Source organism: Nanorana parkeri, unplaced genomic scaffold (genome assembly GCF_000935625.1).
Source record: "Nanorana parkeri isolate BGI_ZX_2015 unplaced genomic scaffold, ASM93562v1 scaffold1205, whole genome shotgun sequence".
NCBI lineage: Eukaryota > Metazoa > Chordata > Amphibia > Anura > Dicroglossidae > Nanorana > Nanorana parkeri.
The window spans coordinates 82,389-99,564 of record NW_017307473.1 but is presented as its reverse complement, the minus strand read 5'-3'; the positions used below and the strand labels follow the sequence as shown (position 1 = coordinate 99,564).

General features: G+C 40.3%; 1 protein-coding gene across 1 annotated transcript in view; it reads left to right on the top strand.

The window, feature by feature from the left end:
• The window catches only part of ADCY1 (adenylate cyclase 1), a 329,625-nt gene that overhangs the window by 309,832 nt on the left and 2,617 nt on the right, over window positions 1-17,176 (top strand). The window contains exons 18-19 of the mRNA XM_018568544.1: window positions 957-1,071; window positions 11,170-11,294. Of these exons, the coding sequence (XP_018424046.1) occupies window positions 957-1,071; window positions 11,170-11,294 (240 nt within the window). The remainder of the gene's footprint in view (window positions 1-956; window positions 1,072-11,169; window positions 11,295-17,176) is intronic.

Below are 17,176 nucleotides of genomic sequence, written 5' to 3'. Positions count from 1 at the left end.
CTATGAATGTGTTCTGTGTGTTTTACTGTAAGAGCAGTAAAAATGTGGTATCAGCTGACAGCACAAGTATTGATAAATTCAAGAAATGCTTGGATGGGTTTCTCAGTATACAGAATATACAGGGTTCTGGGAACTATTAGTGATATGTGTATATACACACACACACACACGTTGAATTGGATGGACCTGTGTCTTTATTCAACCTTACCTACTATGTAACAAAGTGTATTCGCTTTGGAAAGTGTATGTACATTTTGGAAGGCAATGTTCACTTAGCTTAGTAAAAACAGGAATTTTGTTTGCACTTGATTGCATGATTGAGAATCAACAGCATCACCTTTTTTACCAAGCTAAGTGAACATTTACTTTGCAAAGTGAACATACATTTTTCCTAAGTGAACTGTGTTTTTAGTAAATAAACCCCACTTAGTTATTTAAATAAGGAGCTTCTTTCCGCATACAATGTAGTACAATACAATACAATGTGATACAATGTAAACACCAACTAGAGCTCTACCTGCTGGCAAAATGTAAGACTACATAAATGAGTATGCAATATTTCAACTTCACTTGCCTATTATGTAGGCATGTATGTACAAAACCATTATACTTTCCCTTTTTTAACAAACCGAAAGCTGATTCACAGAAAGGTACAACAGCATAAAAAAAAAAAAAAAAACAGTTTAAAGCAAAGTTTGGACATGACTGTGGTTAAAGATTATTTCTGTTTGTCTTCTTACAGTTCAATATAGTAGTAGTTTTTTTTGTTTTTTTATTGGAATGTACTAGATTAATCAATTACATTAAGATTCAGAAATCTGTAGATTAACAGTTTGTAGGTGCTACACTTATAGTTATGTCAAGATATGTTCAAATATGCATATACCATACCTTTTTTTTTGTAAATGTGAGTATAAGTCGAGCCAATACATGTTTATTTTTTTTTATTTTCACAGGCAAAAAAATCTATTTATTCTCACTTAAGCACATTAGCAGATTTTACAATTGAAATGTTTGATGTTATTGATGAAATCAACTATCAGTCTTACAATGACTTTGTTCTTAGAGTGGGTAAGTGAGCTACATTAACCACATAACAGCTTTGCAGTGTCAGATTACAGTGTCGTTTCTGTAAGTCTCAAAGTGAAACCTGGGTGCTGTGTACATTTTACCAAACCCAGATTCACCACAAAAATGACAATAACAAATTTTGGGGTTTCTTGTTAGGCCAAAGTTTTCATGACCAAAAAAAATGGGTCATTATGTGCACTCAGATTATCACACAGTGTACAGTTTCTTTACATTTTTCAAGGTGTCATTGTCTAAAACACCTCAACTAACAACAAACTACACCCAAACGGGCTACTTTAAAACCCTTCGAAGTCTTAAAAGAAGTCTTAAAAACCTTTCGAATCCTGAAAACAACCAAACTACCTCAAACCCTCTAATTATGCATTTGTTGCCTGGCTCATTGTCCAAATAACAACTTTTTGAAAGTCACTATTTGTATAAGCACAAGTATGGTCCTCATATGACTGGACCTGCTGTTATTCAGGCATGACTGTAAAAGAATGTAATATCATCCCTATACATTCATCTTATGACTGTATTATTATATTAAACAATAAAGGTGATCAGCGCCAGTAAGTGTAATGTGGAAATAAGAGCTACCAAGCACTAAGGATATATCTAAATATCTGAAAAATGTGAAAAACAATATTGTGCCGAGCTAATAATCATACATATCTAATAAAGTGAAACATATATAAGTGAGTCACATATATGAGCCTTCAAACAAATGAGGCATATGAAATATCTACACAAAGACAAAAAAGCAATATAGACAATAAAAAGTCTCAAGGAAAAAACAAAAGCAAACAATGGTGATTGTGCAAAAAAAAATCCTTCAGATGATTCGCAGCCAATCTGCATATAACTCTCAGGTAAGGATAATCACACAATGCAGGCAGACCTTCACCTCCACCTAGTGAGCGATGACAACAAGTGAGTTCTCACCTGGGGAGGTAGACCTACAGAGCTAGGTCAAATGCGCTTTTTCCCTTCTTAATGGGGGAGGGAAGCCCATGCACAGAAAAGGCGATAAGGTCTCCTCAGATCACAGGTACCAGTATAAATCCAGGTGGAAAGAGAAAAAGGACAAGGACATAGTGCGTAACGTCCAATAAAATGCAATTCATTAAATAAAAAATGCGTACTCACAATGATATAAACAGTACAGGCATTGGGTATTGCTGGATCAGACCAGCAGGGCAAATGGCAGCACAGCGATAAAAAAACCTGTTCGTCCGGCTCAGCTCAGTGCAGTGACATCAGAAGCTCTGCCCTACGTACGTTACGTCAAAACACGTGACTTCATCAGGGGTCTGGCAACTTTTTTGCACAATCACCATTGTTTGCTTTTGTTTTTTCCCCTAGACTTTTTATTGTCTATATTGCTTTTTTGTCTTTGTGTAGATATTTTATATGCCTCATTTGTTTGAAGGCTCATATATGTGACTCACTTATATATGTTTCACTGTATTATTATATTATTGTATAATATGCAGAATTAGCCAATTACAAAACAAATTAAAAATCCTTTATTTGTAATGCATTGGTTATTATTAGATTTCCCAATGCAATCCACAGTTCAAACAAAGCCTAGTATACCATGGTGGAAGGAAACCAAAGCAGTGATTAGCCAGACATGGCTACACTCTTGCCTAAATTTGAAAACTGTCAAATACCAAAGTTAAACAGTTGGAGGATTGTGTAGAAGATGATGACAGGACATTGAGTAGCAGTCTGCAGACACTTTGCTTCCATGAAGATGGTAAAGGTGACTCAATGGCCTTTACTAACAAATACAGCTACAGATATCTTCTGTCTTCATAGTTTTCCAGATCATTGTTCATGTAAAGAGCTAACTACATTTTTACAACCCCAATTCCATAAAGGCTGTGTAAAATCTACATAAAAACAAAATGCAATGATTTCCAAATCTCATAAACTCATATTTTGTTCACAATAGAAAATAGTAAACATATAAAATGTTTAGACTGAGAAAATGGACCATTTTACGAAACAATTAAGGTAATTTTAATATTGGTGGCATCCACACATCTCAAAACAGTTGTGACATGGCCACGGTTACCACGATGTAGTATCCCCTCTTCTTTTAACAACACTCTGTAAACATCTGGGAACTGAGGAGACCAGTTGCTGGAATTTTGGGAGAGAAATGTTGTCCCATTCTTGCCTGATTTAGGATTCAAACGGCTCAACAGTCCTATGTCTTCTTTGTCGTATTTTTCGTTTCAAGATGCGCCAAATATTTTCTATTGGTGAAAGGTCTGGACTGCAGGCAGGCCAGTTAAGCACCCGGACTCTTCTACTATGAAGCCATGCTGTTGTCATAGATACAGATGGGGTTTAGCATTGTCCTGCTGAAATATGCAAGGCCTTCCCGGAAAAAGACGTTGTCTGGATGGGAGCATATGCTGCTCTAAAACCTGGATATATCTTTCACCACTGATGGTGCCTTTCCAGATGTACAAGCTGCCCATTCCATATGCAGTAATGCTGATAACAAGCTGTAAGGTCCCTCTCCTCTTTAGTCTGGAGGATGCAGCACCCATGGTTGCCAAAAAGAATATCAAATTTCCGTTCATCTGACCACAGAGCAGTTTTCCACTTTGCGACAGACCATTTTAAACGAGCTTTGGCCCAGAGAAGAGGGTATTGTTTCCTGGATCAGATTCAGATATGGCCTCTTCTTTGCATAGAGCTTTAATTTGCATTTTTGATGACACGGCGAACTGTGTTCACAGACAGTAATTTTTGGACGTATTCCTGAGCCCATGCAGTGATGCCCATCACATAATCATGTCTGTTTTTAATACAATGCCTTCTGAGGCCTGAATATTACGGGTATCCAATATTGCATTTTGCCCTTGTCCCCTGTGCAGAAATGTCTCCAGATTCTTGGAATCTTTTGATGATATGTACTGTAGATTGCTTATAGTAGAACTGTAAATGCCAGGTCCGTACGGCGTACTGAGCTGGCCAGCTGGAAGCACTAACCCTTGGCAGCGAAAGGGTTAAAGTCATTGCAATGTTACATTGAAGAACATTATTCTGAAATTGTTCGACAATTTTTAGACGCAGCTTTTCACAGACTTGTGAACCTCTTCCCATCATTACTTATGAGACACTCTGATGCTCTTTTTACACCCATTTGTGTTACTGGCCTGTTGCCAAGTAACCATTTGCCGTCCGCCCGTTGACAAAAAAATGGACGGAAGGCACTGCTGCATTAGCGGGTTTGCCGTCTCCAGCTGTTTTTACTTATCAATCAAGACCTTTATTACACTGCTTGAGCTGGTGCCTATACAGAAGGTATCCAGATTAGCATATCTTCAGCAATAGGTTTGGATGACATACCCAGACCCCACTAGACCAAAGATTGCCAGGCCTGTCTGAAATGTAACCTTTGGGCTCTGCTCGTGGCACTTCCCAGACCTTTGTGTATTGTGTTAGCCACAGAACGCTCTCCAGGTCTAGAGCTGTGAGACAGCTCCTGGTGTGACCCAACTCTGCAGACTTGCTTCATGAGTAAGTTTTTCATTATAGCAAAGACATCACAGAACTTTTTAGCTGCAGGGCACTCCCCAGAGCCAGAGAAGTGGCTCAGACTCTGATGTGACCTAGTCTCTGAAGTCTCTCTTTGTGAGTGAACTTTTAAATGGGTCAATGCTAAACTAACTTGTGCCCTTCGCACACTGGATTCTGCATTGTGGAGCTTTACAGACCCTTGTGTACTGTGTCAATCAGTCACAGAATGCTTTCTGGGCTCAGGGTGATGGCACAGCCTGTTGTGCGACCTGGTCCCTGTAGTCTCACTCTGCATGAAATTCTCTGTTTGCAGTTAACATACCCCAATATGACACCCATATACGGGCTCTGCCTTGTGTTATTTCTAAGTAATATTATTATTATTATTACTACAGGTATTTATATAGTGCCAACAGTTTTATGCAGCACTTTACATAGTTGGACATGCACATTCACATTTAGTTGACACCAACTAAATATAACCACCAACACCTACAACATATAACAGGAGCAAGCAGCTTAATACAGGTAACAATAACAGGACTACAAGCAGGTATCAGGACTTGGGTCTATAATCAGGTGACTGGACTTGGGACTCAGGATACACAGGAAATAGGACTACAAACAGGGTTCAGGGTTCAGGACTGGTAACAGTACTCACAGGAAACAAGACTGCAAACAGGGTTCAAGGTTCAGGACTGGTAACAGGACTCACAGGAGACAGGACTGCTAACAGGTTTCAAGGTCCAGGACTGGTAACAGGACTCACAGGAAACAGGACTGCAAACAGGGTTCAAGATTCAGGACTGGTAACAGGACTCACAGAAAGCAGGACTGCAAACAGGGTTCAAGGTTCAGGACTGGTAACAGGACTCACAGGAAACAGGACTGCAAACAGGGTTCAAGGTTCAGGACTGGTAACAGGACTCGCAGGAAACAATACGGAGCCATCGTCCTGACTGAAGGGGGGGTTTAAATACCCTCCCAGTAAGTGCCAGGTAATGGCTAAGTGCCGGCAGCTGGGAGACACCCGCAGGTGAGCATTGGAGCTGCAGGTTCCAGCACCACCCAGTGGTGGTCTGGTACCTAACCGTTCCTGGCTGCCTGGAGATACCTGCAGGTGAGCACAGGAACTGCAGGGCTTAGCTCCAGCGCCACCTGGAGGCGCTCTGGATGCTAACAGTCCCACTGCAGCGCATGGTTTCGTTCCATACTCCCCTACTATTTCGGGGGGGCAAATCACAAGTGTTCATTATAGTGTTAGAGATTTCTTTTAACATAACTTTAGTCAGTGGACTAGGATTATATAAATATTCCAAGTGCATGGACACATACACCAAGATGTGTATATTAGACCATATTGTTTTGACCATATGTGAGAGTTTTAATGCACAGTGGATGAACCCTCGGAAACATAACAGAAAAGAGTCCACAGCTACATACACATTATAGTTGGGAGTCCACTTACATACACAATAGATTGAGGAGTACATGTTTACGTAACCCAACAAAAGGAAAGTCAATTAAGCGATGGAATGCTGTTTCCATCACAGCCACACACATTCCAGCTTGGCTGTCATGTAACTAATAAAAAAAGAAGGTTAAATATACAATGGCTGCACTTCAGTGTAAGTAACAGTTATTTCCCCTTCAGTAGGTACTGAAATCTGTAATCTGGATCCTGAGACTCCTATTTCTATAGGGTCATCCTCATGAGTAGCTTCTATAGCTCTGCTATCTGAGCCTGAAAACTGTACTGTCTCTTCCGGGCTTCTTATTAGTCACTTCTGATTTTGTGTCAGTTTGTGTACAATTAATGGAGCAAACTGCTTGCAGAGCTCTAATTACGTTCTGATGACTGTCACAGCAGCATCTACTTCTGACTGTACTGGACCTTTATCTCTGAAGCCCCTATCACCACCTCTGATTTAGAGCGTGTACAAGTCTAACAAGTCTGTATTTGAGCAGGTTCCATATAACTCAGATATGCATTCTGATGTTTCCAATATGACTGATGCACTATGCTCTGCTATAGATCTGTAAAAGAACCCAAATCTTCCTCTACTAGATGGAGCAGAGAAGCATAGGATTTTCTATGCTCCTTGTCTTCATCTAATGGCAAATGGGCACTGCCATGGAGGACAAATGCCAAAGTTTTTGGTACCTAAAATCCTTAATAATCATACCGCCAGGGAGGTTAAAAGAATACCACTTAGAGAGTAGAGGATCCTCCATGACTTCCAGGGTGACATAGGGAAAACACCATTCCTTTGTACTACATGCTTGCAAGATTCCTTTGAGCTGTATGCAGTGTTATGCAACAGTATGATACTCATATCTCATCAGTGATACCGTATTCTGGTATCACATGTTTTGCATGTGTAATTCATTTTCTTTCGCTACATTATTGCTTGGTTAAATACAGCAACAGCACCCCAATTGGGTTAATTTTCAATTTGTGAAAAAAATACTTTTTAGGTAGTTTTGGCTGTGACACCTGATTTTTCTATATAGCAGTAATAGGCCTGGATCAAGCAGCGCAAGTAGAAGCCACAGCAGATCTAAAAGCTGTAGGAAAGTTTACTCTTAAAAAAATAGTGCTAATGCCCTCAACTTTGTACCAATTGGCCAGTGGCAAAACCATTTCATAGCATAGCTAATGATCTTTTTTGCAGCACCATACTGTATTGTCTAAAAAGTATACGTTTATATCTGTGTCTGTGTCTGTGTATACACTGTATAAGTTTATTAAGTGTCAAAACAGTCCACAAAAAACACTTCAAAACCACAACCCTGCATTTCAGAGATGAAGCAGTTTTTATCCTGAAATAAAAATGTGCGTGCTATATTTCAGGGACAATAGCCACACACATAGTACAGCAGCTAAAGAGTATGTATGCAGCTTGATTGGGCTACAGTTTTTATCATGAAATAAAAATTAGAGCGTATAATTTCAGAGACAAAAGCCAGAATTATTGTACAGACTCGCTGTATATAATGTAAAGAACTTTACATGGCCGCAGTTGAAGAGGGAAAGACGAGGAAGATTTTATAATTAAATAAAATGTAGAGTGTAATATTTTTGAGACAAAAGCCAGAAATATTGTTTAGACTCCATGCACACTGGTCTTGACACATCAGCCTTTTTATTAGGCCGCAGGCAGAGATTGGGCAGATTTTATCATGAGATAAAAACTAGAGTGTATTATGTAACCCTTTTGCTGCCACCTACATGTGGCAGTGGTGGCATGTACACAAACTTCCAGCTGCTATAGCAGTCAGGAGTTTGTTTACACTCTCACAGCACACCGTTGACTTTCTAGTGAAAAGTGATTTTACTGCTGCCTGATCACATCTGCATACCGCTGAAGTCTCCTACTTCGTGTCCTTGGCTCACCCGTCCCTCCTACATACCCAGGGCCTCCATGGAGATGTCAGGATGAAGGGCGAAGGAACACCAGCAACATCTGTTCGCTGCTCTCCCCTGGGTAGCATGAACCAGGAAACAGCAAACTATGTTTACTACCTGATATAGCACTGTCATTCACTCTTCACAGAGGTGGCCTTTTCCCAGCTACAATCTGTAATTGGTTAGCTTCAAAGGAGTGCAGGGGTGGTGTTAGGTGTCTAATAGACCCTTGATGTCTCCTTAAAGAGACCCTGTTACCTGCACTGTGCTATCACAGCAGCCCCCACTTAAAAAAACATACGAATGTGCATAATGATGACTGTTCCAAACATAATAGGCACATCATCCTGGACCCATCATTCACTGTTCACTCTAAATTGATGAGCTTTAAAGGCTTTTAAAGAAGTAGTTAATCTCATTCAACTGGACTTGTTTTGTAATGTTGAAGACATTTCATATCTTATCCAAGCCACTTTAACAGTCCTGATGAGTCTCTGGAAAATTCCCCACGCATTTATATCCACACATATAGTGCAGGCACCTTAATCCAATCACCATAGAAAGGCAGGTGTTAATTGCTTAAGTACAGGATAGGAGGTGTGAAATGACCTTTCCACACCCTCTTCATCACTTGAGCCAAGTTGACAGTAAGCTACAGCTGCAGGAACATCAGTAACCAATTGCTTCTCTCTGCCTGTTGTCCCCACCCTCTATGCTCCTGGCATTATCTTCCTCCACATCTGATAACAAGAATTCTTGAGCATCCTCTTACATCAAGTTATTCATGCTGTGATTATTCACCTATGGTGCCTGCCCCCCCGGAGAGCAATTATCCTGTTTCAAAATTTGGACCTCTGATGGTGGGATGTGAGGTGGTGCAGATTCATTAAGGATGGATAACTGGTACCTCTGGGGGACCTGAGGGAGCAGTTCAGCAGTTAACCAATGGATACCTGGAGATATTTCCAGTTACATAACGTTTTCCATTCTCAAGTACAATAGAGTGCGATGAGCTTCCTCACCTTTTTGAGAAGTTATGCACAGAATATATGCCTCCAATTATTAGGTTGATATTCTTGCTCTACAAATTTCTACTTTTGGCCAAACCTGTAAACAAGCTTCTGTGCATCAGGGAATGGGAACAAGACTTAAAAATTACACTGACAGAGGTTTACATTCACCAAATTTTTCAGTTGGCCCATGGTTCTTCCATAGATTCTAGATAACAGGAGACAAATGATAAGCTTTTATCACATTGGTACAGGGTTCCATCTTATTTAGCTAAAATGTACCATTCTACTCCTTCAGTTTGTTGGAGGGGTTGTGGTCAAGAGGGTACCCTTCTACATACTTGGTGGGAATGTCCATGTATACGTCCCTTTTGGCAAGATATCCAATTAGAAATTATAAAAGTTTCGAACCTAGCACTACCCGATGAGCCGGGGCCTTTTCTGCTGCATTTAGTTCCTCTCTCAATCTCACAATATAAGAAATGTGTTCTTCCCAATCCTCTGAATGCTGCCAAGCGTCTGGTGCCTATTCTCTGGAAAAGCACAACAGTTCCTACAAGAGCAGATTGGATTGCTAAGGTTAATGGGATCATAGAAGCGGAAGAAAAGGTCCTTTCTTGTCCTTTTCATCTGTCCCTCCGGCTCTGCGGCGGGTCTCCAGCGCTGACTCCTCTGGGCTTGCTGGCACTTCCTGTCCCACGGTGTCTGCATGCGGGTGCACGCGACTATAGACTTACCTTGTGTCTCTCCTTGCATCCCGGCCGAAAATGTGATCTGCGCATGCGCCCGCCCCAAGATGCTGTGCGGCCACCCGAGAATTTTCAAATTTTCGAATGGGAGCACGCGGGGAAGACACGGGTAAGTATTAACCCTTTTAAAAGCGCTAGCAGTAGATATATGCTAAAAAAGCTGAGGCTTTCATTATCCTTTAAGCCTAACATGCTTCTTGCTCCCACCTTCACAATTCTTTTTTCATCCCACTTCATTCACTTTTGTTTTCTTTTCGTTCCTCTTTTTCTTTTCTTGCCTTTTCTAGCACGTTTGTGCCTTTCTTCCCATTCTTACAGTTTCCTTATTTTTTAGATTGGTACTAGATGCCATTATCGTATCATAACAATGCAGTTCTATTGGTTATGATTGTTTATCACATGTTTGCATTACAACGCTATTCTTTGAACTGCCATGGCTGTATTTAAGTGCCTTAATTTTTGTTTTATTGTTAGAATTAAAACTAAAATAAATATTATATTCTAAAAAAACTGCAAGGGGCTAAACAGCAATGAAGTTGTTGCTTCACTACACAAAAAGGAAGTCCTAAAAAGGACTTTTTGTCCAATTAACTATCAGCACTGTGGGTAGACAATATTATGGAACCCTATCACAATGCGATTCAGTTATATATCGCAATACAGAACAGTAAACACAATGGTTGGGTGTACAGACTATATAACCAACTACACTGCAATTCACTGTAATAATTTAGCACAATACAACACTTTATCGTACTTTATATAACACAGGTTAACAGCACTGTATAAGGGCAACTACCTCGTCCTGCAAACAACACTCTGTCAGCTGTCCAAGTCTCTCTCCACATTCGCTGACAGAAGGCTGCTGGGAACCCTGGCTTTTAAAGAGAGGGGGCTAAAACATAAACTACCCATTATTGATACTTGTAAAACATCAGACCACAGTTCGAAGATCAAGAAGTGTATTATTGATAATTTGTTGCTATGGCAGCAAACAATTGCATTAATTTGCTGTTTTGCCAAACTGCAAGCTACTAGAATTTTGAACTAGTAGACAACTCAAACCTCAAGCTCATCCCTAGCAGCAGATGAGTGTTATTGCAGCATTAAACACATAGAACAGAGAGTGATCATATGTCATTGGAAAGGAGTGTCCTGCAAAAGCCCAGCGATTATTGATATACAACAAGGCTATCACAGTGAGATACTGCTAGTTTGTTCAGTGTATGTAAACCCTGTTTTAAGTTTGTTTAGTTGTGTTATCCTGGTAGTGATAACTTTAATCAATCTTGCACTATTGTTATCTTCCATGTTTGCTGTGTGGTTTTTCATATTTACTGGTTTTCCTAGAATGGCAAACAAGATTACCTTTTTTTGTTTTTTGCAGGAATAAATGTTGGACCTGTGGTTGCAGGAGTTATTGGTGCCCGACGCCCTCAGTATGACATTTGGGGCAACACAGTTAATGTTGCTAGTAGAATGGATAGTACTGGGGTGCAAGGAAAAATTCAGGTGAGTGTTTATTATTTGCCCTTACTTTTGCTCCATTGAATTCTATTACATATTATGTCAATAAATAAGTATTGGACCAGCACAGAAATCAAAACTAAAGCATATAAATAATTGTTCTGTTAGTGGACTGGGACTTTTCAGGTGCTACAATGATTTACATGAGAATTATTATTGGTAAAGCATTTAAATGTTATTGTACAATATATAAAATGAATTACAAAATCCTAAAACCGAGCTGCCTTTATAAAACATTTGCAAATCAAACAAAGAGCTAATATTATATATTGTCAATCATAACCCTACCAATACATATAAACATGGCAAATAATCCAAAATAGGCATAGAGGCACTCACAATTCTTGCAGCAAACATAAGTCAAAAATGTTTATTTACAAAAGAGCCGAAGGATCCAGCCTTAGCTACTGCTGATCTTTCAGCTCAGTTCGGAGGAAGCGAGCAGAATAGCCGAGCCAAATGCCACTCGGCTGCATTCGGCTATACACTCACAGCAGTTCGGCCCCTATGAGAATAGTGACGAACTGCAGTGAGTGAGCTGCCGGAGCTTTGGCTCAGCTGATCCAGATGTTGGGATCGGCTAAGTCGAACTCCTGCACTTTGGCTCAGCCAAACATGCAGAGCATGGCTAGGTTATTCACTCTGCTGCCTTCAGCAGCTTTGTGAATAACCCTCAAAGTCTTTATCAAGACACTGAAACAAAAAGGTGAACAGACTAAAAAAAAAAGAAAACGCACCTCCCAAACCCCCTAGTGATGAAATCGCACTGTGCAAATATATAAAGGCACACACTGGAACGAGGTCAAAGAAAGGACACAAAAGAAACATTAATCAACCAAAAAACATAATATGCTGCATCCTAGCTAAAATGGAACTATAAAAATATTGCTAAAGTGATGCATTAAAAAATAGTAAATGCAAGAACTATGGGTACAGGTACTCCTAGAATGAGATCCTAATAGGTTGGACTTGATGGACTAATGTCTTTATTCAACCTCAAATACTATGTAACTATGTAAGAAAATGTGGAAAAAGGGGAATATCTGCCACTCTCACAAAATGGGCACCACATGGCACATGCCAAATACCAGACAGAAACGGACCACCCAAAATTAGCAACAAGGCATGTCAAAGTAACAAGGAATGTGCTAGGACAACTTACAGGTCTATTCAGAAAAGGGTGAAGAGTTTGGAGAAGGCAGGAGAAGTGAACAATCTAGGACAAAATAGCCGATTTGGAAAAATTCTCCAATTCAGCTCACTTTCCAGTTCAGCTATGTTGTCCTAGATTGTTCCCTTCTCCTGCCTTCTCCAAACTCTTCACCCTTTTGTGAATAGACCCCTTAGTGACAAATAGCTACAAGTGAAAGATAACAAAGTATCCATAACGACACAAGTCCATCGAGTTCAACCTATAGAGATATGTTAAAAAAAAAAGCCTACAGAACACTATGCCCACAGTTACCCACTGTTTATCCAGAGGACGGCAAATGAAAACCCTATAAAGCAGGGTACAATTTGCTCCAACGGGGGGAAAAAAATGTTTCCTGGTCCCGTAAGGCAATTGGATGTTCCCTGGATCAACAATCTCTGGTGCTTAATATACATTAAGAACTCAATATCCAGTAACATTCTGTGCATTTAGGAATACATCCAGATTTTTTTAAACCGTTAACTGAGCTAGCTAGAACAAGCTCCTGGGCAAGTATATTGCACATTTTCACAGCTCTAACTGTGAAGAATACTTTCCGTATGCAAAGATTAAACCTCTTTTCCTCCAGATGCAAAGTGTGCCCCTTTGTCCTTTGCAGTGACCTTAAAGTAAATAATTTGGCACCAAGCTCACTATATGGACCATTTATGTATTTATACATGGTGATCATGTCCCCCCTTAATCGCCTCTTCTCCAGAGATAACAAATTCAGGTCAGTTCATCTTCCCTTATAGCTGAGCTCCTCCATGCGTCTTATAAGTTTAGTTGCCCTTCTCTGCACTTTCTCCAGTTGCACAACATCTTTTTTGTGAACTGGTGCCTAAAACTGAACTGCATATTTCAGGATAAGGTCTCACTAATGCTTTGTACAGGGGCAGGATTATGTCTCTATCTCTGGAGTCTATACCCCTTTTTATACAAGAAAGTATTTTGCTTGCTCTAGAAACTGCGCCTTGACATTGCATGCTATTATTCAGTCCATGATCTACCAGAACACCCAGATCTTTCTCCTTAATTGACTCCCCCAAACATACTCTCCTTAGAGTGTATGAAGCATGCATGTTTTTAGTCCCTAACTGCAATGTAAGGACTGTATTCCATTAAATAACTTGGTGTCATCTGCAAACACAGAAATAGTACTTTTAATCCTCAATTCAATGTCATTTAGAAATAGATTAAACAATAAGGGGCCCAATACTGAACCTTGGGGGATACCACTAACATCCTTAGACCATTTTGAGTATGAATCATTGATCACCACTCTATGAATACGGTCTTTAAAGGAGAACTATGAGTTGAGTTCTTTTCACTCAGCCTCATAGTTCTAGCCGACCTGTGACAATGAAACTGTCACAGGTCGGCTCAGTAGATCGGGAAGTGAGCAAACACATACCGGCGTTTGCTCACTTCTCGATCCTGTCACGGCAGAGAACCGTGACGGGGGAGGGACTGGATTCCCCCCTCCCTGCTCTGATCCTCCAGCCTGACTGGCGGAACGGACTGGGGAGGGGCAGGTACAGCTGGCTCTGCCTCTAGATAGGCAGAGCCAGCTGTCACTCACGCAGCTGGGCTGATCAGACATAATTGTCGGTATCCGTTACAGCTGCGGCGTATACGCATACTGGGCTTAGGGTGACGGGAGGACGCTAGATTGTGTCCTCCCGTTACCCTCAGGAGAACTATGGGGAAAAGCCCTAACCCCATAGTTCTTCTTTGAGCCAGTTTTCCATCCAATTACAGATTGTATAATCTATACCTACTGACCTTAACTTATACATTAGCCACATGTGGGGAACTGTGTCAAATGCTTTTGCAAAGTCCAAGTATACTATATCCACAGCCATTCCTCTGTCCAATGTATTACTCACTTCTTCGTAAAAAGAAAGTAGGTTTGTTTGACAACTTCTGTTTTTTGTGAATCCATGCTGACTATCTCTGATGATATTATTTTCAAGCAAAAACAATTGGATGTGATCCTTGATCAAATTTCAAGATCTTCCCAACTATTGAAGTTAAACTTACAGGTCTGCAATTACTTGGTAAAGACTTTGATCCCTTTTTAAATATAGGCATCACATTGGCCTTGTGCCAATCCATCGATACCAAGTCAGTCATTAGAGAGTCTCTAAAAATTAGATACAATGGCTTTGATATTATACAACTCAATTCTTTGAGGACACGTGGGTGTAAGCCATCCGGTCCAGGTGCTTTGTTCACCTTAATTTTGTCTAACTGTTTCTGGACCTAATTTTTTGTCAGGGTAGTTAAAATCTCCCATTACTCCTACTGTCCCTGCCCTTGCAGCCTCTATCTCTAGTCTTTATCTCTCTATCTATCTCTTCATTAACACTGGGGGGGCCTGTAGCAAACTCCAACAATTACCTTTGCATTATGCATACCAGTATATAACTCCACCCATAATGCCTCAACACCATCACACTCACCATCAACAAAGTCTTCTTTCACACTAACTTTTAGATCACTTCTCACATAGAGACAAACACCGCCACCTTTTCGTTTTACCTGGTCTCCCATGAACCTCTCCCCTAACACAGCAGACCCCCTTCCATTTAGGTTGCACCCCATTGAAAAGTCAACCCAGTGCTCCAGAAACCCAAAGTCTTCCGTCTTATACAAGGTCTTTGGCCACACACACACACAAACACACACACCTGTGCCATAAATGGACAAATGTAAGAGAATAAATAAGCAGCCTACAAAAGAAAAAGCCAGATAGATTGATATAAGATTTGCAAATTAAAGAGCTATTACTGCTATAACTATTGATAACTCCACCAATACATATAACCTTGTTAACACATCAGTATTTTTTCATTCATATAGTTGATCTCTCTCTCTCTCTTCTCTCTCTCTATATATATATATATAGATATCTATATAGATATCTATATAGATATCTATATAGATATCTATATAGATATATATATATATGTATGTATATCCCCAAAAAATTATATCAATACATAAACAGTAAAAATGCGAGAAAGGAGCAGATAGGCCCAATAAAGGATGAAAACGGGAGATAGGTCACAAATGACAGGGAGAGGGCAGAGGCGCTAAATACTTTTTTCTCGTCAATATTCACCAAGGAAAGAGACGGGTTTAATGTACATGATAAAACACATAGTTTAACAGAAAATATACCTCAGTGTTTGACGGAAACCGGGATACAACATAGACTTAAACTACTTAATGCAAATAAAGCATTAGGACCTGATAATCAACACCCCAAGGTACTCAAAGAACTCAGCCAGGTAATAACGAGACCATTATTCCTCATTTTTAAGGAATCCATAATGACTGGTAGAGTGCCAAGCTACTGGTGAAAGGCTAATGTGGTATTTATATTCAAAAAAGGGTCAAGATGCCAACACGGGAACTACAGACCTGTTAGCCTGACATCCATAGTATGCAAAATATTAGAGGGAATGATTAAGGACTACTTAGTGGAATTTGTTCAGGATAATGGTATAATAACTGATAACCAGCATGAATTTAGGAAGGATCGTTCTTGCCAGACCAACCTGCTAAACTTTTTTACGAAGGAGTAAGTAGAGATCTGGATGGAGGGAGGCCGGTGGACGTAGTGCATCTGGACTTTTCCAGAGCATTTGATATGGTGCCACATAAACGCTTGTTATACAAGCTAAGGTCTATGGGCATAGATGAAAGAGTGTGCACGTGGATAGAAAATTGGCTACAGGAACGTGTACAAAGAGTATCGGTTAATGGCACCTTTTCAGACTGGGCTGAGGTCATGAGTGGTGTGCCTCAGGGTTCTGTGCTGGGCCCCATGCTTTTCAACCTGTGTATTAATTATATCGGGGAGGGAGTGAATAGCCATGTTTCAGTGTTTGCTGATGATACCAAAATTGGGAGGGTAATAGACACGGACTTAGACATTATGACATTACAAGAGGACCTGGATAAAATAGGGGAGTGGGCAACTGTATGGCAGATGAAGTTCAATGTCGATAAATGCAAAGTAATGCACTTTGGAGTTAAAAATAGGCAATTGGGCTATAAAATTAAACCACAGATTGAAGAATAGCTCGCAGTGCCAGGCTGCTGTAAACAAAGCAAGTAGAGTCCTGTCTTGTATTAAGAAGGGAATGTATTGCAGGGACAAGTCTATAATTTTGCCACTTTACAGATCACTAGTTCGGCCTCATCTGGAGTATGCTGTCCAGTTTTGGTCACCAGTACTCAGAAAAGATGTCCTTGAGCTGGAAAAAGTCCACCGCAGGGCAACCAAACTCATTAAGGGTTTGGAGGACCAGAGCTATGAAAAAAGGCTGTTAAAATTAATTATGTTCTCCTTGGAAGTAAGGAGATTAAGGGGGGACATGATTTTTTTGTATAAAATGTTCAATGGTGAAGGCAACATTATTAACAAACTCTTTATGGTTAACCCCATAACAAAGACTAGAGGCCACCACCAAAAATTTGTGGAGAAAAAATTTCAGCACACGGGGCGCAATGGTTCTTCTCAGTTAGGCAGTGATTTCAGCAAAGAGTGTGGAATCACGATTTCCTTGGAGACTAGCCCGTACAGCAGCCCTTCAGTTTGGCTGAACCGGAGGGCTCCGGCCGCTGATGTGAGCCAAAGGACTAGCCAATGCTTTGGCTCAAT